Below are 26684 nucleotides of genomic sequence, written 5' to 3' on the forward strand. Positions count from 1 at the left end.
TTTGTTCCACTAAGGGAAGCAGAAATGCTTAGATAATAGGTCTAAGTATCAGGGGATTGTCAGCCATGTTTTTCTCTGCCCTGTTAAATCACAATGAGAAGACGAGACAAAAAAGTTAAAGAGTGGAGGTAGAAAATCTGCGAGCAGCATTTGATTAGGATTTACTAATTCATGGCCGTCTATCACATTATGCTACCGAGGCTGCCTGCTGTATGCCGTTGCCATGGTCGTCTGTCTTCCTGTTTTTATGGCACTGCTTCTCTTGTGGAATCGTTAACGAAAATGTTTTTCAGCCTGCTATTTGGCCTAACGCGACTTTGCATAATAGAATTTTTAATTGTGAAATCATACAACCAAAACAAGCAGCTTGTTTTTACATGGACTGTTTTCTGCATGTAGGCGTTTCCTGCCCCAACCGAGAGTTGGCCATTGAGGCGCCAGAGTTTTGACTGGGAGCCAGCGTCGTAGAAGGTCGGGGTTTCTAGTGCAGGATTCCCAGACTGCAGAGCCAGGGAACTTCAATACCACAGTAACACAGCAAGAACAGTACAGCATGTGGTGGTTTTAATAGAAAGAAGACTATGGTGCACATTGGTCAACTGTTGATTCGTGGTCAATTCATTGATTAGTTTAGCGACAGAAAATTAAATCATCTATGTTCTACAGGCTAACTTATACTGTACACTGCTAGCCCTATTAGCTGCTAGACGCTGGCTCAGACATCCAATTTAGAGGCGTGTGCAAACAGGCTGTATGGGTCGTAGCATCTGTGTTAATGGGCCAATCACATCTGGCATAAAGAAGAACATCAAAGAACACCTGCTGTTTTTTTCTAGATCTGGGCTAAAAAAAGCTTTAACAGCAGGAATCGGTTAACAGGAGAAGTTTGAGTATTGCGTAGCGATACGTCACTCTAGTTGACAGTTTGATCCCCAGCTCGTCTTGTCCACATGTGGAAGTGTCCTTGGGAAAGACACTGAGCAAGGCCTTCTACGGCTCACTGACATCGGTGTGTGTAAGAGACAAAGCTTTTTCCATTTCTAACCTGTTTATCTTTGAATTTTGGACATTTTCTAATCGACAACTCAAGTAATCTATTGATTTCATTTCTGGGAACTTGTGTCGGACATTTACCGCTATTTATTAGACATGTCGGACGAATCAAAAAAATAAATTGACAGATGAAGCAAGAATGAAAGTACTTCTGAAAGTTACTTATCTCATTGTTTTGATGATGCGTTTCCTGCCATTGTGCTCGTTGTTTCATGCAAGTCATCCATGTCCACTCATGGCTTGGCTTACTGGATTATTGATCAGGGTTTTGTCCCCTTGCCTGCAAATTTAATCACCTCACCTAAATCCATCCTGACAAGGTGTTGATTAAAGGAATTTACCTCACCAGAGCTATTGACACTGTCCACTGATATTTTTACAGACGCTGTTGATAACCATGTTAAGCCAATGACAGCTAAGCTGCTACAGTCACTTTGCTGTGATTTGGCTTTTATACCGCCGGCTACGGGGATTTGAGCTGTCAAACTGCAAAGCTGAGCTGGAAACAAAGCAATGTAAGAGACAAAAAACACATTTCAGAACATCTCCGGTGTACAGCAGGGATACAAGGGCAACATGTCTCACGGTGAATATGCCTTTACACATGCTCAGACAGATGTTGCCTTGGCAGCTTGAAAAGGTGGACAAAAATGGAAATGAACAAACAGCACATCAAGCATTTCTCTGCACTAAAGATGATGATGATGATTATGAAGAGGAGGACATAGTGTTGAAATGTTGTTTTGGTCAATTCATCTTCTCAAACTTCTAATTTAGTGTTATTTTCATACATTTCTTTTTGAATAGTGTCATGTCATTTCGCCTCTCCAAGCATGTTGCATGTGTCTTTTGTGTTTTCTTCATTTGGCCATTTGGGACGTTGGCATTTCAGTGTTGAATCATTGCACATTATTAAATCAAATATGCTGCTGGCAATACAAAATGGAGAGTTTCCAGAGCCGAGCGGATGAAGGTCTTGTTAATGGATCACATTCTTTTTTATCTTTCAAATAATGAATCTTTCTATTAATGTAGCGCAGACTTTGATGTCGATTCACAGGCGTATACCCCATTAGTTATGAAGCTGTCTACTTCTCACTGTATTTTGTAGTTTTTTTCTCCTGTAGGACATACTTTTTGCTTGGCCTTTGATGCCAGACCTCTGTATTATTCATCAACACGCTTATAAACCCAGAAACAGAAAATATTAAAACGAGGGATTCCCATTTCCATATTTATCTATATCTATGTGCTGCCTATTGGAAGACAATGTGGTGAAGGTGGACGAATGTGGCTAAAACTGCCAATTCTTTTTTTAGTTTGGAATATGTGTCATGAATGTATTCTAGTGCCAAATAGATTAATTAATGAAAACCCCAGTGAGTCCACGTGTTCCTGATGCAGCTGTCTGTGTTTAAGAAGATCTATTCAAACTAACGCTATCTTGAAACTGGAAAAGGGCAGATTGCTGCTCTGCAATCAGGAAAATGATTTAGAAAAAAAAAAAAAAAGGTCTTGAAACAATATGTGCTGAAAACAAGTCAAATACTAATACCACCCTGGCAGACTTTTGTTGTGCTTGTTCAAAGAAAATGAGATTTTAGGATGTAATAACAGACATAATACCTTGTTTAGATGGAGATTGCTTTTGCAGTGTGTTCTGCTGCCATCAGGGACCAGAATGAACACTAGGGGGCAAGCTTAAGCCTCTCTTGCATGCCCATAGCAGATTTTGGGCATTCATATCTCCTCTCTCCTTTCCCCCCGTCCTTTAACAATTCAGATTGCGTGATTTTGCTTCACAAGTGGCATATGCGCGTGTCAGGCCGTGAAGTTGCACGTTTGCTCAGATTTGTTCTGGTGTTGGCTTGCGTGCGGCAAGCCGCCCACATTAATCTTAATCCGAGAACAACATTCATCTGACTATGTACCATTCGGATTGAGGCAAGTTGTGTCGACTTCTAGCGTCTCGGATTAAACATGGATTGCATCCCCAAATCTTTCCCTCCTTTTCTTCCCCTCCCTCTCCCTCTCTCACTCGCTGGCTCTGCATCCCCTCCACACGCTGTCAAGTCTACTCTTGCAGGCTGTCTCTTAAGATACACCTTTCTCTCTCTCTCTCTCAAGCTTTTATATGGTGTCGCAGCTCTCATTGTATGGCTTCCTGTCTCTTGCCAGAACCCTTGCTCTCCCTCTCCCCCTGCTCTCCCTCTCACTATCAAGAGTCTCTCTCGTTGCACGGCGGCTCCTTTGCAGTGTCCGCCTCTATTTGCGTCACGCCTCGGTGTGCGGCGTCAGCTCAGGCCTCCTGATCAAACCCAGCAGCTGATGACTGCTTTCATCCCACATTTAGCTGCCCTGCGTCCGTGTTATCTGCCTCTGCCGTTTTACCACAAATCTTTGCTGGTGCGGGTGCAGTGTCTGCCGGTCTGTCTGCCAGTCTGTCTGCCGCGTCAGTCTGTCTGTTGTTTGTTGCCGGGGATCGGCGAACAGATGGCTCACTACGTTTTTTCCCCCCGCAGAGTGCAAAGGCTACAAAGTGCAGCATCATCCAAGATGGGTTTTTTACTGCAGGAACAAACCACAGTAGATCTTCCATACTTTGCGCCTTCTATCAGCAGGGATAAACACCACTATATCATGTTCTATGCACAGAGTTCTCATCCCACCACGCACAGCATCCCCCACACCTCCCCTTGTTCTTTGCATGGTTTTCTCCACTTATTGCTTTTTTTTATTTGCTAAATATTTAATACACATAATGCCTCGCTTGAAGGTTCCCCACCAAATTAAAGAGCTAAGATTGAAAGGAGTGTCCTTGACTGTTCTCAGTGGACCGCTGGTGAAGTATTAAGCGCTTCGTTAGGGGACTTCTTTGTGCTGTAGTACTCCGAGATCCGCAGTCGTTTGACAGTTCCAGAGTTCTATGGAGATTATGGGCTTCAGCGAAAACTCCCTGGGCAATGCTGCTGCTGCTGCTGCTGCTGCTGGAAATATATTTGAAGGAAACCAGCATCGGTTCAAGCACGGAGGCAGGACAACCCCTCGGGAGAGGGAGTGGGCTTAGATGATAACTCTCAAGAGACCCCTCTTGCTAAAATATTAACAAGGTGGATGAATCCATTTCACTTAAAAGACTGAATTTAATTCTCTGCCAATGAGCGTTGCCACTGCCACTGCCAAAGCCCATGAACGACAGAGATTGGTAGATTGGGTAACATCCATGCAGCCGGCGTCACGCTGGGCCGAATTGTGCCGCTTGCAGCAGAGGTGCATTTTTTAAACTGCTAATGAATGGGTTGTGTTCGGGGCCCAACGCCAGCCAGGCACTCGGAAGCCAAGATTAAAACTCTGCTCTTGCTAATCATAACGAAAGCCATGGGATTAGTCATTGGAGATAGATTCAAGGTCCTTGCCCACACAGCTAATTGAGCTCTTATCTTGGCCCAGCCGGTAATGGCATTAATCATAAATGGCATGTCATGTTCGTCGAAAAAAAAAGTGTGGAAGCTCCATAAGCTTCCGGATGAGCTCCAAAAGTGCACAGTGCGTTGTTTCCGTCAGCCCATGCGGAGCCTCAACCCGCCGTCACTGCCAAGGTGTCAAATAAGGCAGCTTAGTGGGTGCTGCTGGCACCTTACACCGACACTCATTCAGCATGTGTAGCGTGTCTTTCGGACACACCTAGGCAGAAGGGAAATGATGGGCCTAATAAACACAGGGCTTCCGAGACTGCTGTTCGCATCCAGCATACAAAACTAAAAGTAAAAGTTTGACGTTACTTGCGTGAGTCGTTAATCAGTGAAATTAACATCAACCACGCTCATTTCCTGTCGTTTTGTTGCCTAAACCTGACTTCCTGTGAAGACAGATTATTTAAAAAGACACTGGCATGTAAGCGTCATTCTATGAAGTGGGATTATTTGACACACTGGAGTGAGAAGGTGATGAGAGACTAGCCTATCTGGGCCTTCTGTTGGGTAACATATACAAAACATAATACTCTCTGATATCTTCCACTTATTTGATGACCAAATTGGTGCTTGATTCATCGCTGCACAATGCTCTTGTCTTGCTTTCTGCCGGCTGGTGAGACTAATGATAATCTCCGGGAGTGTGATTTGTTGCTCAGAGCAGACACAGAGCCTCCATTGTATTGAGTATTCTACTTCACCGGAGGCGGTTTACCATAGATATAGCCAACAAAAGTGGAGGAGCAAACATAATCTATTGTTAACCACTTCAGTAGCTGCACAGCTATTTCTGGATGCCCTGTAGAAAAGGCACTGGTGGACCTGTGAAGCTACTACACGTGCAGCTAACTATCACTGCTTTGTGCCCAGAAGCTATTTTTCCTCTTTGGAAAAAAGTGCACACCACACACTGTTGTTTTATGACCTTTGAGTGGGGTTTGCCCAGTAGACAACGAAAGTATTCCTGTTTGAAACCATCCCTAACGTTAATTGCCAGCCCATGATGTGGTCTATGAGGAACATCTAAAACACATGTGCTGATCATTATGGACTAGTAAATTAGCATGGCAGTGGTGAGCTGCTGTGCTCGGAGTAAGGGGGTAGGTGGCGGTGGGGACGGGGGTTACAAGCTCAGCAGAATGATTGAAACCCCTGCTGTTAGGTGATGGCTGCTCAGGTGATGCGGCACAACGCTAGCGCCTCTCTCAGCAGAATGCAGACGCCTTGAGAGCTTTTCGCACGAGAGCAGGAGGGATTTCATCCCGCACTGTCATTTTCTTTCTTGCTTCTTGTCAGGGCCACATGCAGCCAGCAAACATATTTGCATAATGTGAATAGGCACATGTACAAACCAGCAGCTAATACAAAAGCATCACACGGACAGAGGAGTACACATTCTGCCAAATACCTGAACAGAAACAATCAATCAACGAATGTTAAGTAGAAACGTAACTGCGAAAGACTTGATGGCTTCTTACAACTAGTCCCCTTGATGTATTCAAGTAAGTAATGTTTGAGGTATTAGTAAAGGCCAGCGTATGTGGAACACAAAACAAACCTCTTTAAAATGTGGAAGCGGTTCATGGAAGTCACATTTGTTTTGCATTAAAAGTGAATTTTACAGTACCCAATCATTTTTTTTTAGATATTTCCAGTTTGAAAGGTAATCCTTATGCACCACATGTAAGTGAGAAAAATGCTTCTTCTTAATTTGAAAAGAAAAAAATGGTTAGTTACGGTTCGTCATTAGCCTACTTGTGTCACTAGGTTATAGATTAAACTACCAATCAATATGTTAAATAACTTGACCTAAAGCAGCTAACATTAAAATGCTGCTTACATTGTACAAAGTCAGTATTAATACATATTATTATTTTATATTTCAGTCGATTTAACATTAAAATACACCACTATAGGTGCAGGAATAATGTAACTAAAATATATCATTAAATCAACAGTACAAATGTTGCCATGTTTTCAGTAAAACAATGTGTATAAATCAGGCTATGGAAAATATATGAACAATCACCTCTGTCTAAAATTGGGAAGTTTGGTTTATGTAGCCTAAGTGCTACTGAAGAGAAGATTTCTGGTGAGAACAAATTTTGAGAAATTTCATTTGGCAAGACACTACAGGTGAACAGTGTAAAAAAAAAAACCTGATAGATATCACCTTGAAACATTTAAACACCAGTTAAATACTTACTTTAAGAAAATTATGTTTTGTTTTACCAGTTATTTATGTTAAAATATGTTAGGTAGAATAAACGACTAAATGTGTATTTTTACACTAGAATGAAAGAAGTCATGTTATGGAAGCAAAGTAGCTAAAAATCTTTTGACCCCTACATTAAAAACAATGGTGAAAGATGATTTTGGTGGCACTTGAACATCTGGCATGAGGTGCACATTTAAACATGAGAATCCAAATGCTTTTTCAACACTTAATTTGTGTGGCACTCGGGGTTGGATGGATTGTTTTTCCATTTACTCAGTCAGCTGCAACATTTAAAGAGGGCTGAGATTCCTTGTGATCCTCTAAGAGTGTTGATGTAATTTAGAGACAGAATCTCTTTTGCGTTTGTTTTTTCATTGCATTTAGCCCACATTTGTTCGACGAATCAACACTTACACGACATGCTTGTCCCACGCTGTTTGACTCCTGGAATTGAGATGCTTGGGAAACATGCTTTCTCACACTTTAGTTATACTGTTAGTGCTCCCCTCCTTTTCAGCACTAAGCACTATACTTGCCACACACTAATTGCACCAGTCTCCTGCCTAGGTTTTAATTCACACGTATATGGTATTTGGTCGCATTGTGCAGAGCATTAAGTCTTAATCAAGAGGGCATGGGTGGACCGAAAGCACCATTAAAAGCACTGTAATGCATTTGTATTATTCAGACATATCAGGCCCATTAGCGCGAGCACTACAAATGGCATTCATTTTACGAGCCACCAAGAGCTTACAAGCCGGAGCTCCAGGGAGAAAAGGAACAGCTGAAGGATGCAGTTTAAAAATACCAGATTGTTTTTCTCCAGGGCTGGAATGACTCATTACCCAGGCAGCAAAGCAGGGAGTCTTGTCAGTTGGGGTCGTCCCACAGTACAGTGACGCGCAAATTGCGCCAGTGCATCACTTACAGTGCTGAAGGCGACGACGCCGATGCACACACGCGCTCATGGACACCTTCGCACATGCAAACACCTGTGTTGGAGTCCGGGGGAAGTGATGCGTGCAGATTGCGGGGAGGTGGGGTCTCCGGTGGTTGTCTCTCCGTGTCCTCATGTTTATCCCTTCTTCCCATCTCGTGGCTCACTTGTCTAGAAGTCAGGGGGTGTTGGGAGATGGATCTTTACGGCAGTCGTGTGAAAAGGCTGCTCTGCCGTGAGACGTTGTGAAACCGGCACCGAAACGTCACCGACTCCTCTATCTCTCTGGATGCAGCTCTAGGAGGCGCGAGGGTGATGTTGAAGGGGTTAGAGGGCGTATTGGGGGCAGGCTGACGAGGCACTCAGCCTTGGATCATCCCTCACTTGGGAGATAAAGGGCAGCGATGATGACTTCCCAGCATGAGCTGAGCTTTGGGCCAGAGTTCGACCTTTCCAGTGAAAAAGGTGACTGATCCGTGGAGGCATCTGATGTAAAGAACTGCCCTTATCAGGCCAACAGGGAAGAGGAGGAGCAGATAGTAGACAGGCTTGTGCAAAGAAACTTAACTGATTATGGGCTCGACTGGGTGGGAATGTTTTTCAGTTTCCGTCCCCTCCTTTTTGTTTTCTATCCTTTCCTCCCTCCGTCCTTCTTATCTGAGCTCCCCTGCAGAAAAAAAATCTATTTTCCTGCAGTAGGCCTCTTTGTCTGTGCAGGGCGCGGCGGTACTGAGGTGGGTGGTAAATAATGCACAAGTCTTTCTCCTTTCATTCTTCCAAAGGAGGGAGGGCTCACTAAGACCCCTCTCTGAAGTGAGCTTATTAAACCAACCAGGCCGCTGCTGTTGCTATTCCTTTTGTTGGGGGGCAAGGTCAGGAAGACTTGAGAATGTCCCGTGAAGAATATCTTCGGTAAAGTCCCATTATTGCATTCTCTCAACTCTTACTCACTGAAACTAAAATAATAAAAATTAAAAAAAAGGATTTCCAAATAGGAGATGCAGAGCTCCCTAAGTCACTGACCTTGCTGTGGGCACTGCAGAGATCCTGCAGTCAGTTTGTGTCTGATCCCTTTGCCGAGAGATAATGCTGCCTTGGTGGTGGATTCTCAGACAGTGCTTTGCCTACTAAGGTTTTATACTGGGAAAAAAAGCCATAATCTTCTGAAAACTATTCAATGGTCGATAAAATTCCAGTTCAGAACACTCGCTCACCTTTCTTGACAAGCAGCGCTGTAACCTTGACACGAGAGGGATGACTTACTCTGGCATGTCCCTATCACCGTGGGTTTTCTTTCACCTCATTCTGTTTGTGATCTTTTTTATTTTTCATTTGCTCTACAAATAAAGATTGTTTTCACCCTATTCCGTAACTCCACTCCAGCAGTGTTTCAGTTTCAGCGAAGATGCTGCAATTGTTGTCATTTCTCTTAAAGCATCGCGGAGGATGAATATTTCCTTGTGTGCGTGAAGGTCTCTATTCTCCTCTGCACTTTACTGGAACATATACAGTAAAGAATGGTATATATGAGTCAACAGGGGCTGGCCAAATTGAGTTTCAAAGCTGCAGTTTTCACATTCTTTGGGTTTAAGCGGAAGGTCTGGGATGGAGAATGAATCAGCCGTATGCGGAGGCGGGGGAAGATATGAGATCCTATAACTCACTAATGTCAAAAATCCACCTCTCTTTTATCTCACAGAGAGCGTTGTAGCCTCCACAAATATTTACCAGTTTTTCAATAGTTTCCATTGCGCAACAAATCCCAACATATCCCCTTGACAGCACTATTTTGGGGAAAAAAGACCTGTACGAAATCCAATGTGATGGGAGCAAAACACTGATGAGAACACTGCTCTTGTTTGAGGGCAGCACAGCAGAAGTAGGCCTTGTGTTATCGGCCCTAATACATTTGCTTGCAGGAACTGACTCAAAAAGATGAAAGGAAGGGAGAGGTTTGTCTTTTTCAGGTCAACGTGCCTCCAGGGCTGCCTACACATCCAAAATAGATAAATCTACAAGAGAGCTGGAGGGATTTAGTTAACACTTGCACAATGACCTACCTAATTTATTTATTTGATTCTTTTTGTTTTTTAATTCCAAGCTAGTGTCAGGATGTCTTTCATCTTCTGGCGATTTTCTTAGCGATACTTGTGGACACGTTGTGCCTCTTGGATTGTATCCACTACATGACTGATGAGTCACTGGGAGAGAAAAAAAAAAAGGGAATTAAATAGTCATTGTTTGAGATAATGGATAACTAATGGCAACCATATGAGATGTTGCTCGAGAGCATGTGAGATGGATACGAGATGGAGCGGTTGAATGTGCGGCAAATTTGAGTTGAGATTAAACATGTTGACACATTGATGTGATGAAATAGACCGTGTAAATACCACCTGCACACACGAGCGACGACAACAAGCCGGTCAGTCACCGCAAAGTGGGCGCCACCTGCCCACCTCATGCAAGCGATCTGCCTCATTCATCTTTCATTTCATGCTGTCTTCCATTTTTTAGTGTGAAAAATAACGGCAACACTAACTGACGTCTGCACTATTCAACCATCGTGCTTTGGCACGCCATGTTTCAATGAATATGCATTTCTTTGTTTCTTGTTTTCTTTATCAATTATCCAAGAGACAGATGGCCAGCCAGCTCCAAGGATACTCCGCCTACGTCATCGTAATTTTTCAAAATAAAAGCCTCGAACTAAACGTTTTTTAATTGTTACCACACAGTCAGAGTGTTGACAAAAAGGATTTAAGACCCAAGTAAATATGAAAAAATAAATAAAAAAATACTGAGTGCAAAAACTACAAACTCCTGTTGCTCCTGTTACTTAATTAACTAACTAGAAATGATCTAAGGCTGAAATCGGTATTCATCCTCAAAATAACCAGAATGAAAACCAGAATGAAAAAACGAAAAAAAACATTGACAGTGAGAACTACATTTGGTTTTCTTCTTAATTCGACCTGCCACTAACTGAAGTTATAAAAACACTTGCCAAGTGTAGTACTCATTTGTTCTCCATCTAAAACAAAATAATTATCTTTAACTGCTAAATACTCTTTTATGTTAAACATGCTAATACATGATTGATAAGTGATTTCTATTGCCTCTCAACTATTTCTAACATGGTGATGGCTGAGCCGGTGGCTTGCAGCTAACATTGCAGTGTTTCCCTGAGAGCTACCAAAGGGTGAATACTGAGGACAAACGGGTATGACATGTAAGTATCCAGGGAGGAAATCCAACAAGCAACAAATGCGAGACAAGGAAGGAACATGGACAAAGGGAAAGATACAGACTAAATACACTGGAAGCTAATCAGACAACAAGACACAGGTGGGCAGCACATCTGATACACCGAAGAAAGGAGGGGGAAATACAGGAAGTCAGACATACATAGGACACAAGGGGCAGGGAAGACCAAAGATCTTGAGAGACTGGCTTATTACAGCCTTGCAATAGCCAGAGATATCAGAGTTTTTGGGGTTTTTTTTAAGTCAGAGCATTTCATTTATTTATTGCAGTCGGGATGCAATGAACATCTTAACAAATATAACAAAAAAGCTTTGTAAAGTACATTCCCCACCTTACCTTTAAAACAGCTGAGAGGAGTTTTTCGTGCCGGGTTTGTCGCAACACGCAATTACTTCCAAGTAGTCATCAAGTGATTTGATCCATCATCAATACAAATATATTGGTTAAAGCAGCTTTAAATAGCTCGTTGACCTACTTAGTGACAGCTCATCTTTTCTACTTTCTCCATTTTAGGATAGGGGTGTCATCTAGTCTTATCAAAAGGATTGAGATTCATTTCAAAAGGTCAGGAATAATGTGCATGTGTATTTGAATGCGTGAACACTGGGGCAGCAGATGCTCAAATCTTTAGAAGTGAATCCATGTAGAAGCGAATGTGTTAGTGTGCCGTGACATACGGTCACAGTATGCCATCCCTCCCCTTCAGTGAAGAGGACTTCAGTGATGTTTGCTGATCCTTTGAAGCCACGTCTGTCTGTGCTCGTCCAGCGTCAGTCCATCTGAGCTGATTGCAGATGACACATTTGCAGACGGCCTGCGAAGTCAGCCGGCTCGATCCGGCAGAGTGCAATATAGCGAAAATGGAGAAGACTGAGAAAGGTTATATGACACATTATGGCAGTAAAAAGGGTGTCAATAATGGTTTCTCTTGAAGAATTCTCAGGCACATTTGCGCCGTCTCTCTCCTCCGGCGGCCGATCCACTTGTATCATTCATCGCCTTTTCACATTAACGGGAAATCTACCCACTTAAAATCCCTCTCCACGCTGTACGGTACGTTCACCTATGCATAACCTTGGAATGACTAATGAGTGTGCTCACAATCGTTTCTATCCTGAGCACTGGGGCTCTGCAAGGTTAAGTAGAGTGTCCATGTCGAGAACAAAGCAGCAAAGGTGTTGGCCATTTAGAAGTCTGTTTTGGTTTCCCCCCTACAGCAACATTTTCCTACATGGCAATTTTCCAAACCAACTAAATGCATGACTCACGCAATGGCTTTCGTTTGGTCTAGACTGGCCTAAGATTAAGAGCTTGTTTGATGTACCCCCTCAATTTTAACCCACACAAACACTTCATCAGGACCTAGTTTCTCCTCAACGAGTGCCAGTCTGAGAGCGGCCAACTGCCAAACACAGGAATTCTGTCGTAATGAAGCTGTCAGAAAGACATGGAGTGGATAATGTTCGGACCCACTCCACTCCCAGGCCTGGAAAACAGAATTGACCGTTCTTTGAGAGCTCGACGGTGCCTATAGCAAAGACATGGCAGTGATGCCATCAAATCGAGTAACCACCTATCACAGCGTGTTCTCTGCTCGTACCACCTCAATGTGTTTTCTCATCTTCGCATGCAAAAGGCTGCCTGTGGGTGCGGCTGCCGCTGTCTCCCTCTCCAGCTGACACTTCACACGAGGAGGTGTTAGCATTATCTGAAGCTATCACCCAGCATTTGGCAGTGCCATTATCCTTTTTAGATAACACAGCAGTGATTCATTAGGCCTCATTTGCTTTGCCAGTGCAGTGCATTAACTGTGAGTGCCCGCGATCCTCCCCAATTCAAATTGTTGACACGAGAGCCCCAGAAGTGCATGAGAGACCAGTTTTGGGAATGATGAATCATGCTTTTTTTCCCTTCTTTTTAGAACACATGAAAAAAAGACCTAGTTGAAAATATGATACAGCCTAATGACTACCTGATACACATACTGCTGAAATCAGCACCGCTTATGGAATCCAGTGATATCAATGTCTGAAGAAACAATGAATTAATTCATAATTACATGTATAATACTAGTTACAGTACAAACAAGAAGTAGTAGTAACTTAAAACATGGCAGATTAACGGCAGCTGGTGGACCATACGTAATACATTTACATTTTTTTGTAATAAATACACGTTAGAAGTTATTTGGTTTTTCTTGCATCTTATTGGAATGCTGCGGGTGAATTTAAGTCCCATGGTAAATATACTGCTGCGGGTGAATTTAAGTCCCATGGTAAATATACGGCTCAGGCTTTTATTGTGAAAGGTAAGAACAAATAAAGCAGTATATGTTCCTGTTGGCAATGTGGAGGCAATATGTCTATTTCCCCAAATGATTATGCTATATGTATATAAAATAATAAGTTTAGTATAGTGCTAAATGGAGTGCAGTGGTTGCATGCTACTTGCAAAGATGCATTATGGGATACTTTGAGTCCACTATAGAGGGTAGAATAATTCTCTTTATATATTCGTACAGCGCTACAAAATTATAAACTCATTATATAGTGAGTGATTTCAGACACAGCCCTGGAAAAACAACGGACCCACATCACACGCTGACTCTAATGCAACATAATATTGCATCAAACAACCCATTTTAGGTACTAACATAATCATATTCAAATGGAATAAATAGAACTGAATATGATCAAAATTGTCTTTCGTCACAAACACCGCCCACTATTGTTCAGTGTACCACCTAAAATTTAAATCGAAGATTTGCAAAACTGCTGCTCCATACAAACAACGGAAAAGGAGCTAAATGAGGTGAGATAACAAAAAGGGGGTAGCTGTGGTCGGTGCTAAACCATAAAACAAAACAGCTTCCTAACCCATCATGTTTTCTGCTGTCTGGCTGCACCAACCTTACCTGTCGGAAACAAGCAACCACCCATAAGACCGAGTCTTCACTCGACAGCCAAACACTGTGTGTGGCACCAGAATGATGGATGTATTCAATAAAAACCAAACACACTAAACTTACAGCACACATTCCAGCCACTGAACAAGTGGCACCTTTTTTACAGACGCACAAAAGACATAAAAACTTATTACAATCATCATATACAAACAGGTAGATACATTTAACCCATTTTTCAGGGGCAGTCAGCTGCTTAGAAGCAGTCAGAGAGCCACTTGGGGTTCAATGTCTCGCTCATGGATGCTCAAACACGCTGAGGAGAGGAGCCGGAGATCAAACCACCAACCTTTTGGTTGAAGGACGACCTGCGATACCCACTGAGCCACAGCTTGGCTAACTATCACACAGGTTAACATTACAACAGAGAGGTACCAGGGGGTACCACTCAGATTCAGTCACATTCGCCGCTGACATTTTCACGAAGCGGCTTTTATCAGTTTCCGACAGGTTTGGCGATTGGTTGCTGGGACCGGAGATGAAATGGAGAGTTATCCAGTTGAAGGCAGGGGAGACTGGGGAGCGCAAACACGGGTGGGAGGTTTGGGGTCGTCGACCAGGTCGGAATCCTCATCGAGGAGTGGGTGAAACGTTGACCGGCCTTAATTGACAGAAGGAAAATGTCTGTACCACAGTAAAACACTATTGTATTATTTGTAGTTAATTCTGTGTGTTGAAAGCCTTTTCAAAGTAACCTACCTATCTTGCAAATATGGAATTAGCCTACATAAGACAGAACAAACACAGCTTACGCCTCAGTTAAACTCCCAACTGACATAATGCCGTTTCTCCATTTTTCTGTATTTCTTTGCAGGATAGATTTGCACACAAATCATCTCAAGTACTCAAGGAGGACGGCTGGTTTTTAACAACAACAAAAAAGGATGCCTCCTAAAATGGTGTTAACACCTGTGCTCAAATCTGCCGGGAGCTGAGCAACGCCAAAGAAACACGTGGCGTGTACTGTTGCAGCTACTGTACCCTCATTTATTTTCTCTCCAGCCATGTGTAGATAAGATAAAGCCCTATACACTCTGTTAAGCAAAAATGCTTGACTGCACTACTGGCAGCCGCGCACGGTACAAAAACCCCAAAGTAGGGCATCCGTGGCCTCCAGAGTGCATCTGGAAACCCTCGGCGGATTGCCTGCATTATTTTCAGTTTACGATACTTGAATTATGCATTTCACATGGATTCATGTGAAAATTGCCCATGTCTGTGACATGTGGAGGCGGGCACCAAGCTGCATTTGTGCCATTCTGCAAAACCTCACGGGTCGACTCGACTCCCAACGCCTTCTGTGGAACATTTCACAGTGAGCTGTAACGGCACGGAGGGCGACCTGGTTGGCTGCCAACCATTACGATACAATGTGAGGAATGTGCCATTTCCCCCCCTCACCCCCCTATTCTAATGGCGCTTTGCCACCACAATTCATCTCTGTAGTGGTATGTAAGCGTACCTAACTCTATTTCAGCTATATTTAATAGAAAAAGCAGTATCCTTTCAGCAACCAAGTTTATTGCTAGTTGTAGGTGTGCTGCCAATATAGGAGTCAGTATTTTTTACCAGGGGGGGACACTTAACAAATTGTATCTATCATAGACTGTTTAATAATTCTGAAAAAGTATGACACAGCTTGTGAAAAACAGTTCAACAATGTTTTCTGAGGAGTTTTGGCAAGTGTGAGAAAACATTTTTTTTCAAGGTGACAACACTAGAGGATTTCAAATCGGGAAAAGCCTGCAATACAAACTGGCATTGGGTTTGAAAGACATGACCATGAACCATCCTTTAGTGAGACCACCCCTGCTTGGTGATGATTTGCTGTACTAGTTGTGTGATAAATCGTTCACGGAGCTTCTGCAGTCCCCTACTGCGAACGTGATAGGCGTGTAAGACTCTAAAGCAAAACCACAATGTAAAATACAGAGAGTAGCAACCTGAATCGTTCTCAAAAACTATTAGCCATGTCAAAAGTGTGAAAAGGAAAAGCACCACATATGTAGGCAGAATGTCAGTTATTATTACTGTGGAATTAAGCTGCAAGCTGGATAGTTATGTTACAGATGATTAAATTGGAGCTAATTCGAATTTATAGCGTCACTCGAACCTTTATTATTAGGTCATCCCATCTCTAACAATGTGTTATAAGATCATACAGTGTGTACGTATTATATAACAACCTACTAACTGTTGAATCAGGGTTAAAATGTCAAGTTTAAATATAAGACGGCATAAAATGAAAGAATGATTACAGAACAACGACTTCAAATTGCTATCATCTACCATCACTATGGACAGCAATAACAGTTTGTAAATGTTGAGCACAACACAGTGTTTACTGATATCCTGCAGAGTGAGGATTTGAGCAGCTGGGAGGTCAGTACATCACTCAAGGGTCGATGGTAATTTGATGTCAGTTGTTGAAAGGGAGAACTCCTCACTTTCACTCTGCTTCCAATTGTTTGGCAGTCGAGAAGGGATTCGATCCGACAGCCATCTAAAGCTCATTCTCTCACTGTCAGGTTATCGCCAGCCCCTCTGCCTTCCTCTCTCAGAAGGTGATAATGATAAAGCGCCCTCCCGGGTGCCCTTCCAGTGGAGAAAACATGATCAAAATGTCCTCTAGGGTGACTTTCAAATGGACACAACCAGATAAAATGGCCTCTGGGGTGTCCTACCAGTAAATGGGTGCCCATTTGTTTGCCCCTGTGGTCAATGAAACATGATTAAGTGTCCTCTCGGGTGCCCTCCCAGTGGAGAAAACAAGATACAATCCCCTCTAGGATGTCCTTGCAGTAGAGAAAATGGGATAAATGGGCCTCTTGGATGCACAAAATGATGCAGGGCACTAATGGATGCCCTTAAATAGAGAAAACATGATAAAGTATCCTCTAGGGTGGCCTTAAAATAGAGAAAACATGATGTGCCATATAGCTGTGCACTACATGCTAGGAAACTTTATGTGCACTGGTGCCCCACCTAATACAGTTGGTGCCCTTTTGGGGGGGGGGCAACCCAAGTCCGCCACTGTCATGTACACATGCTCACATATATCGATGCAGATCTATTTAGACAACCTTTTTCGAAACACACACTGTTGCCCATGGTTTCCTCCTGCCTGTCGACCTCCTGCTCCCTCAGTTATTCATAAACCATCTGCTTGGGCAAGTGTCAGATGTGTGTCAAACAGGACCTCATCTGTCCACCCCCCCCCCGTCTTCTAATTGTGTCCTCGTCTGCATATTGAACCTCCACCGACACCCCCACAACACCCCACGGTTAGCCCAGGGACTCCAGCTCCACTCTCTGGTCCATCGTGTCCTACATAACCGGTTTGATCTGATGCTTGCATCTTTATTTAAGATCATGGCATCTGGCTCATCAATGTTGTACAGGCCAAACACAAATCTGTCTTTGTGTGTTTGTTTTTGCTTGTGGGTGTGTGTGTACATTCTGTTAGGATGTGGGTGGAAGATGACTCATGTTTCCATTGAGATACAGAAACACTGGCACAACTTTTTCCCAATAATAGACTTTATATCATACATTACATAAAAGCAAATGCCTGTGAACTCTGTGACTAAGTATCGAACACTACGTTCACACAAGAGTTGGAAGCGCCGGCGCTTCCTTTTGGCGCCCGCGTATATCACCATATGGGATGTTTACACAGGATATGCCGTTGAGTTCTGTGGCCTGGCGAATCTGGCAAGAAGAAACGCTGATAATCTGCTATAAATGATATGTGATATAAATGATCTCAACCTGGTGAGTGATTAAATATGCATCCCGTGCGTTTGACTCCTCTCCCCTCTGTCCCTGCAGAGTTTGAATCCCCCAATTCCCCGACCACATAATGGAATTTCAAAATCCATCCACTAGATTTATTAGACGTGGCCTTGTGTCACTGCTGTTTGTGATTGTGTTTTTAAATGATGTCCTCGTTCAACATGTTTGTCAATTGTTTAGAAACAGAGCGAGTGCGTTGAGGAGACACACAGGCAGGCAGACAGAGAGACAGAGATTAGCAGTGGTACATTTGCTTGTTGATTGGTGTGGAGAAATGCTCTTTTGCTGCTAATAGACAAGCTTGTGGTACTTCTGTATTCAGTGCACCCGTCCTAAGACACCTATAGAAAGTAAAATTAGATGGTATCAAGGTTGAAAAAGCACTGGAATGTAGAGGTGAAGAAATATTACATGGCCTTGAAGTAAGAATAATTGTCTTGAAAACTGTAAAAGAAGTAGCTCTTTTGAACACTGTGTCAGGGTGAATGTGGGAGTCATAAAAGGGGCCGACGTGGCCTTCGGATCACAACTAGTCTCCATACGAATATGCCCTACCGACCACTTCCTCTGCAATGCAGGGGAAGTGAAGTCCATTTATTCTCTTTAATAAAACTTTTTCATGGGGTTATATGGGAGAAGATGTTCAAAGCGAACTTAAATGGAATATTCTCTTGGTCTGCAGAGCCAGTGTGTCTGCAGGCTACTCTATGATTGTCACCTTTCAAAAGAAGCACTTTATCAAAAATGTATCACTCAAAAAAAGTTAAAGTAGACCAAAGGGATTCATTTGCAATAGCAGGGGTATATATTGCTTTACATACGTTTGACAGAATCACTCAAACCCCATCGGACCAAAAAGTGAATTCTTGATGAATCGCTCAGGAGAAGTAGGAAAACTTGAATGTTCCCTTTATTGTTACCGTCTGTGGATCAGTTGTTACAATGGAGTGTCTACCTGATCTCCATGCAGGCCTTGGCTTTGATAACATTTAGGATGTTCTAGGAGTGGTTAAGAAAAGTATTTTATTCCTTCCTTTATGCATTTTAAAAAGGCATGGTCAGAAAGTCAGGTTGAACTCATCATATTGTTTTTTATTTGTGAAAAATGAGCCCCAGAAGGGAGAGTAGCCTTGAGAGAGAAAACAGAAATAAACAAATTAAAAACATAAAAAACAGTATGATAATAATAAATTGTGTCCCAGTCATGAAACTGAGGTGGATATGCTACACTTGGAAAAATTGAAAAATAGAAATCTGACTGCCTGAACATCATAAAGTGTAGTGTCAAAGTTAAAAAGAACACGTGAGTAGGTATTTCTAAAGAACAATTATTTTCTTAGTATAAAAATATTATTGTCAAAGTTCGTGTTTGAGAGTTTGTGTTGCCTTTTATCAATCTCACTTCAACATTGGCTGTGCTGAAATTGTTAAATTCATTCAGCTGTCAGTTCCTCCAAGTTGTGCCTTTCAACATGATATCAAAACCATTTATGTATGCATGGATGGATTCACAGAAGATACATGACCTTAGCGAAAGGATCATGACTATAATAAATGCAGGCCCGCCTCTGAGCAACACAATAATGTATGATTTGAGAAAGAGGCCAGGAGGTCCCTCTGGAGAACCACTGTGATTCATCTCTGACAGAGACATCACTTCCCCTCTGGGCTGAGGGGATAAGACTGTCATGTTAGCCGTCCCTGCCCAATCCCCGGCCCTTCAAAATAAAGCCACCGTGATGAATCGGAGAGGCCCGCTGAATGCGCCGTCCCAACATGCCCTCTGTGTTCAAAGCGGGTTTCCCCAGCACAAGGAAGGGTTTAAGTGCATGTTTTATTTTCACAATAAGATAAAAAAGGAGTGCCGAGAGTTTGCTCTGAGCCTCAAACATGCCAGGGACACATGCAAATGAGCGAGGAGTCTGGTGAAGTGATGCACTCACACGCTAAGTAAACAAAGCTGTCTGTGCCCACTCGTACCACTCCTGTGGGCATCTTTCTGCTTTGCTACTGAATGTCCTCGAGCTGCTGTAACCGATAGCAGTGTTTTTCCACCGCAGTTGCAGTTAGATGATTTTATTCATCTACTTTATTTACTTTCATGCCAATTTTTTTTTCTCTTGCCATGGGACAAGAACTCTCCTGAAATCCATATCAATGCTATTCTTTTAGATGAGTTATTAAGGAGGGACACAAACGGTTTCGTGCCTGAAGCTGGCTAAATTAAAGCGTCACCATTATGATCTAAGTGAGGTACACCGGGAGGCCAATGTCCAATTTTTTTCAGTAGAAGACCAATATGAGCCCATTTTAATGTCCAGACCAGAATGTCCTCGGCTGCATCACCTGGCTTTAAAGGGTTGGTTTTGACAGACAATTCAATTCAAGCGGGGAAACTGTATCAGTATACAATACCGGTCGCCCATAATTCTTTAACCTGCCATATTTTTGTCAGGCTTCCATTGTAAATATAAGTGCTCGTCTTGCAGGGTAGGGAGGAGGGGGTGATGTGATACACTTTACTCAAAGCCGAAGGAGCCCCAGTGTCAGTGGGAAGGAAACAAAGAGGCTTGTCTGCTCTTAAACAGAGTGATGATTGCTACTGTACAATAATATAGCTCTCAGAAGAGAGAGGCCACTGGCATGGTCTCAAACAGGAAGGCAGTGCTCCGAGCCATGTTGTGACACAGCAGATAGGGGAAGATTAAGTGTTGAAACCAAAGCTGGCACAAGACGATAAGGAATGGATTTTCTTTTCTTCTTTTTTTTCACCTACAACCTTGTTGCTGTATTTTAAGATATTTAAGTTTGTGTCAACCCCAGCTGTGAGGACAAACAGATAAACATTAGTCCCTTTTTGTGTAATCTTTGCAACCGTTTCGATTTGGAGTCAAGATAGGAAAGGAAGTGATGAAAATGAAAAAAAGCAGGGGGGAAGATGGAACATTGTTGTCCGATCAATGGCGCGAACACAATTCTTACACGAGATGTACACAGATGCGAATCTCTAGAGTGGAAGGTGCGAAGAACTGTGAAGTCGCGCAGAGGAAATGTGACAATGGAAGTTTGACCTAGGGCTGCCGGGTCTGTGTTTGCAACATCTGGTGATGCAGATGTCAAGTTGCTGTTAGTGAGGTAAAAATAATTGAGAAGTTGATGACATTGCTGGGGCCTCGCGCTGCCATTCAACAGATGCTAACGAAGACGAGACGTATTATGCCGAGAACCGAGGGTACCGGTCTTTGACATGCAACACGTGGGTGGAAATAGCCTGTTAATGAATAGACAGCAGAAGGGGGGGGTGAACAAAATGAAGACGGGCGGAGGAGATACACGAAGCATGCTGTGCGATAAAATATGGCTATTGTTAGGCAATACTGAGGGAAAAGTGCTGCGATGCAGAAAGAGTTGAAAGTCTTGACAGCTTTCCGGTGGCAGTCTGACGGCTGAGCAGGGAGATTGGAAGGAAAGTGCAGCAGAGGGCTGCTGTCAGGCCACACCAGAGCTCCGTTTAACAAGGGCCAGAGATGAGCTGCGCCATAACACATTGCAGGGGAATGAGAGGAGGGAGAGTGGGGGATGGAGGGAGCGCTGAGTAAGGCTCATGCATTTTCCAGAGCCTCGCTACCTGTCAAACCCTCAAGCCTGGGATTCCTCACATGTGCATGGGAGCAGAGATTGGAAATCCTCAGCAAGGACAGGAGCTGAAGAGCATTCGTAGATCTGGAGGAGCGCCTGCTATGCTGCTCCTGGACACATCTTTTACACTTTGACACCATCATCCCACCATGAAGGAGGGGGCGATGCACTTCATTTTTTTTTTACCATAGCTGTACTTGCAACAGTGTGATGTCAGAAGGAATCATTCACATGTGGCCGTCTGTTCGTGAGCCATTCCATGGCAGAGGACAAGTAGAAATAATTTTAAAAAGCAAATGTGGAATACGCCTTATTTTGAAACGGGGAAAACGCATCCAAGGATCTTAACAAGGCTCTCCCTGAGTGCTACCACACCTCTTCTCATCTTCATGCTGCACTTAGGGAAAAAAGACTTCAGTCATGGCTGCACAGTGGAAACTTGTGGGGCCTCTGTAGCCCTCTTTCCACCTCCCAGGCATCAATCTCTTAGCCCGGCATGAAAGCTTATCTCCCAGCGTCAGGCTAAATGTCAACCTCAGGAACGGTGAAACACCATTAGTTATGTCTGCTCTATTGGAGTGAGCTAATTCCACATAAAAGCCACCCACCCAATTTGGAATGAGCTTTTGGGTCCTCACGTCAGCAGAGGAAGCAGAGAGGAGAAGTGTCCCAAGATCCAAGAAAGAAACGTAAAAATAAAATTTAAAAAAATTGGCTATGGAGAGGATTCCCTATTCTGTAGTAATGTGCCGAACGGTGCACCAATGTTTTGGATTTTGTCGGTTATGGGATTTGATGGTGTTTGCAGTATCACCACCTTACATTGTACATATTGAATATGTCTCATGCATCCTTAATGTTTTCAAAAATATATTTTCAGGAATGGATTTTAAAAAGAATTGCATTAAATATCAAAAACGACACATCTCACCTACACAACTACTCTCATTCTCTATTTCAGACTGATTGTCGAATGATGTTGTCTGATTAGAATGCGCTGTGTTTTTGAAGAGTTAATGCATATTACATCCTGACCCAAATCCATCTATTTCTAGAGATTTATTGTTTTGTATATTCATTTACCGCATTTACTAACTGATGCCTGTTTCTCTGTCTCCATAGGTGGGCGACTCCTGTTCCTGGTGATGTGGCTGAACCTTGTGCCTCAAACTGTAAGCTGCCCTGCCAAGTGTGCGTGCTACAGCGAGCCCAAGCCCACTGTGGCCTGCCAGCAACAAGGACTGTTCTCCATCCCCACTGAGATCCCGGTGCGGAGCCAGCGGATATTCCTCCAGAGCAACAAGCTAACGGTGGTGAGGTCCACCAGCTTCAGCTCTTGCCACAATCTCACTGTTCTGTGGCTCTACTCCAACAACATCAGCTACATAGAGGCTGGGGCCTTTTACGGCTTGGAGAAACTGGAGGAGCTGGACATTGGCGACAACAGCAACCTCCGCACCATCAGCCCTACGGCCTTCCGGGGCTTAACGAAGCTGCACACCCTCCACCTGCACAGGTGTGGCCTGTCAGAGCTACCCGTTGGGGTTTTCCGAGGAATGTTCTCCCTACAATACCTTTACCTGCAGGACAATTACATTCTAACCCTGCATGATGACACCTTTCTAGACCTTGCCAACCTCACGTATCTCTATCTGCACAACAACAAGATCAAGATAGTAACAGACAACATGTTTCGAGGCTTAATCAATCTGGACCGACTGCTGCTACACCAGAACCGGGTAATCTTTGTCCAACCAAGGGCTTTTACTGACCTTGCTAAGCTAAAATCCCTGTTCTTGTTCTTCAACAATCTCACCGTCTTGACAGGAGAGACCATGGATGCGCTGGTGTCTCTCCAGTATTTGCGTTTAAATGGGAACCAGTGGATCTGTGACTGCCGTGCGAGGACCTTGTGGGACTGGTTCAAACGTTTCAAAGGTTCCAGCTCCGAGTTGGAGTGCAATGTCCCAGAGTTCCTGGCAGGAAAGGACCTGAAACGGCTGAAAAGTGAAGATTTGGAGGGGTGCGTGGAAACGCCTCAAATCCAGACCAATCTCTTCAGCTCTAAGGGACAGTCTGGGAAATTCTCTTCCACCGAAAATCCTCTCGGAGACACCATTCCCCGGTGTTGCCTTGGAGATAATGACAAGTCCTCCATCCTGTCTGGCAAGAGCCGTCAAATCACCAACAACCCACTGAAGGAAAAGGAGAACATGTCCAAGACTAAATATAAGGAACCGGAACGAACGAAAAACGAGACCCAGAACAAGCAGAATGACGGACCACTAGGAACCTTGTCCAACACCCTGGACAAGTCTTTGGAAAATCTTAACCCTGAGCTCATAGACAGTCTGGAATCATCTACAGCGTCAAACAAAAAGAAAAAGAAGTGTTCCAAAAAGCCCAAATCAGACGCCCACTGCATCAAAGGTCGGGCCTCCACTTTGCAAGTGCTGCGCTTTCTCTTCATTCCCACGATCTGGATATCTCTAGCCATGTCTTAGGACTCCTGATCGCACTCTGAACACAGGACTCAAGATTGTTGATGCTCATGACAATGATAACAGAAGATGTGGTGACGTCGACAAAAGACAGTGACTGAAAAGTGTGGAGTCGCGTCGACCCCAACATGGGCAAGGACAAACAGTGATGATGAAGACGTTAAAGTACATTTAACAAAATGGATGCCTTTACAGAACACTACAGATCTCATGTATATAATGAATTGGTGCCCAACATTGTTTGTTCTCTATGTACTTAAGTGTACTGTGTCAAAGCTACACTTCAGAGACTCCTCCCCCTTTCCCTCTGAAAAGCTTTTACTGATTAAACAGACCAACCGGAAGCTGGAAGAAAAAAATTAAGGCAAAAAAAAAAAGGAATACAGGAAATCCAAGCACATACAAAGAATGTTGGGTCAGTTTAATGAAGATAAGCGATCTTCCCCTATTATTTATTCAAAGTGATGCATTTGTTGAGTAATGTTCTGTTTTTTATGTTCATTAAAACAAATGTTTTATCTCCCCCTCATTTAAGTTCTATTTTCATGACAGAAAGGGTTTATGGGCAGCATTTCTTGAAAGAATGCTGTCAATTTGTTTATGGAGATTGTGATGGAACCATAGATATGCATTTTATTTTACTTGTGTACAAGTATGAATATATTATGAATAAAGGTTCTTATTTCTTATATATTTGGATATGGTGTGGTATTTTCAAATACAGAGCATGTGGACTCCCACATCTTAAACGTGAGGGGTTTGCTGCTTTTTCTTTTTATAGTATTGCAACTTCAATATTTATTAGTTTTGAACTTTTAAATAAATAAAATCGAATGGTTGGTTGGAGAAGAGCGAACATATTTCAAGATATTGGGTTATTTAAATATGTTACTGTTTTATTGACTAAATAATCACAAAGAGAATCAAAAGATACATGCAGAATGAAAAAGAGGTAATCATTTGTTTCAACCCTAGTACCCAATTCCTGGACTTCTTGTACTTCATACTCACAGTTCCATTGCTGGTGTACCGTTTCAAAGCTTCATTAGAACAAACTGCATTGTAAGACTCTGTCAGCAAAACGAAATGAGTACCAAAATATATTTGAATTTGGCAATAACAGCAGCACAGATTATGTCTCACTAACCACAGACGGTGCCAATCAACATCCCTCCTCCCAAACAGATGGTGGGCCTAGAGTGGCATGTTCATTGTTTTTTAGGATTGTTGGGACCGTGATGACCGATTACTTTGTCAAATCTGGCTTCATCCCAAACCTCAGGCGTCCAGATTGTGTTTGTTTCCTCCTGGCTGGCATCTCAGTGCTTGAGACACGACCTGTGTGGAGCTCACTTTCAGGGAAATAAAGAGCTGAAATAAAGGGGAAACATCTATTATACCAATATGCATGTTGAACTGCTCACCTGTACTTGAAAAATGTTATAACCAGCCATCTTAACTGTGATCACATATTGGTCAAGGAGTCATATTGAGATTGAATAACCAGGCCTCTGTTTGATCTTTATTAGTTACAAACTCTGTTTGTGGTACATATCTCCAAAGGCTTTCTGAAAGATCAAACAAAATCAATGATTATGCATCAATATGCATTTTAGAACAAGGTCAACATCGGTCTATGATGTATATTTACAAGCCTTAAGTGACTGCTGAAATGAAAAGCCCCAGGCACCTGAACAGAATCAGGCATATGATTAGATCTAGTTATGCATATTGCAAACAGTTGCCACATTTCATATAATTTGGAGTCAATTATTAAACAGTGTATGAAAATGCTGTGGGAATATTCAAAAAGTGACTCCTCACATCCGAACCTTGACGTTGAGAGCAGAAGAGACCCTCGAGGCTTCATATTAAGCACTGCTTCCCTTTGCTTGGCATGAAAAATACAACATGAAACTTTTGAATACAAAAGTAATTTAAGCTTTGAAATGTCACTATGTTGTACAGTCCTGCCGGGCTGAGTTGCCCGTGGTGGGTCCATGGATGCCCATCCACACACCAGGATAATGCAGGGATTTATATTCTGTACCAAATTAGGTCAAGATCTTGTCTACAGCCCTCAATTTATCTCGGCCCAAAGTGACAGGATTAGAAGCCCGGGTCTTCACAAATCCCCGGAGCTTTTTGTTGTTTTTGATTAACCCTGGAAAGTAGGAGGACTGAAGGGGACCTGAGAAGATATTGATCTTGAGTAGGAATCAACATGGCCCTCCAATTGAGTCCCACTACTCTCTGCTGATCCAAGAGCAGCTGCAGGCTGGGAGGATGCAAGTAATTGTACGTGACTCACTCAAGCCTCTCCTGTGTATCTGCTCTGGCAATCATAAAAAAACACTCCCTATCTGAGACCCATTCATATGTTAAACTGTTAGAATGCCTTCCGTGCACAGGGACCTCTATTTTACAACTGCACCTCGACTGTAGAGTTCAAGTACTTCTCGTATAATTGAAGTTGAATGAACACATTTTTCGCATGAACACAAATGAGAGAGGTTAGTAAGTTGACCTTGAGTAAAAACTATATTTTGCACAGTCTGTTGACAAGATTTCCAATACGTTTCAAATGTATTGTATGAATCAAATAAAATAGAAAAAAAAAAATGTTCTCAAACATACTGCAGAAAATGCCAGTTACTGCAATTACTTCATTATGGATTTAAAATATATTTCTATGGTGAATTGTTGATGCCAGTTCATTACCTCAGTTTTTCTATATTCAATTAGCTTTTGGGGTAGTTATTTAGCAGGAGAGGAATGGTAAAACATCTTTATCATTAGTGACTCTATGTTTTTATCTATGGGTCTAAACATTTGCAAT

At 42.8% G+C, this 26684-nt stretch overlaps 1 protein-coding gene across 1 annotated transcript in view; it reads left to right on the forward strand.

Moving 5' to 3' along the window:
• Positions 1-24534, forward strand: part of rtn4r (reticulon 4 receptor) — a 48275-nt gene extending 23741 nt beyond the window's left edge. The window contains exon 2 of the mRNA XM_084024242.1: positions 22467-24534. Coding sequence (XP_083880368.1) covers positions 22467-23848 — 1382 coding nt within the window. The 3' untranslated portion in view covers positions 23849-24534. The remainder of the gene's footprint in view (positions 1-22466) is intronic.
• Positions 24535-26684: the final 2150 nt, after the last annotated feature.

This window comes from Eutrigla gurnardus, assembly GCF_963514095.1.
Source record: "Eutrigla gurnardus genome assembly, chromosome: 13".
Classification (NCBI taxonomy): domain Eukaryota; kingdom Metazoa; phylum Chordata; class Actinopteri; order Perciformes; family Triglidae; genus Eutrigla; species Eutrigla gurnardus.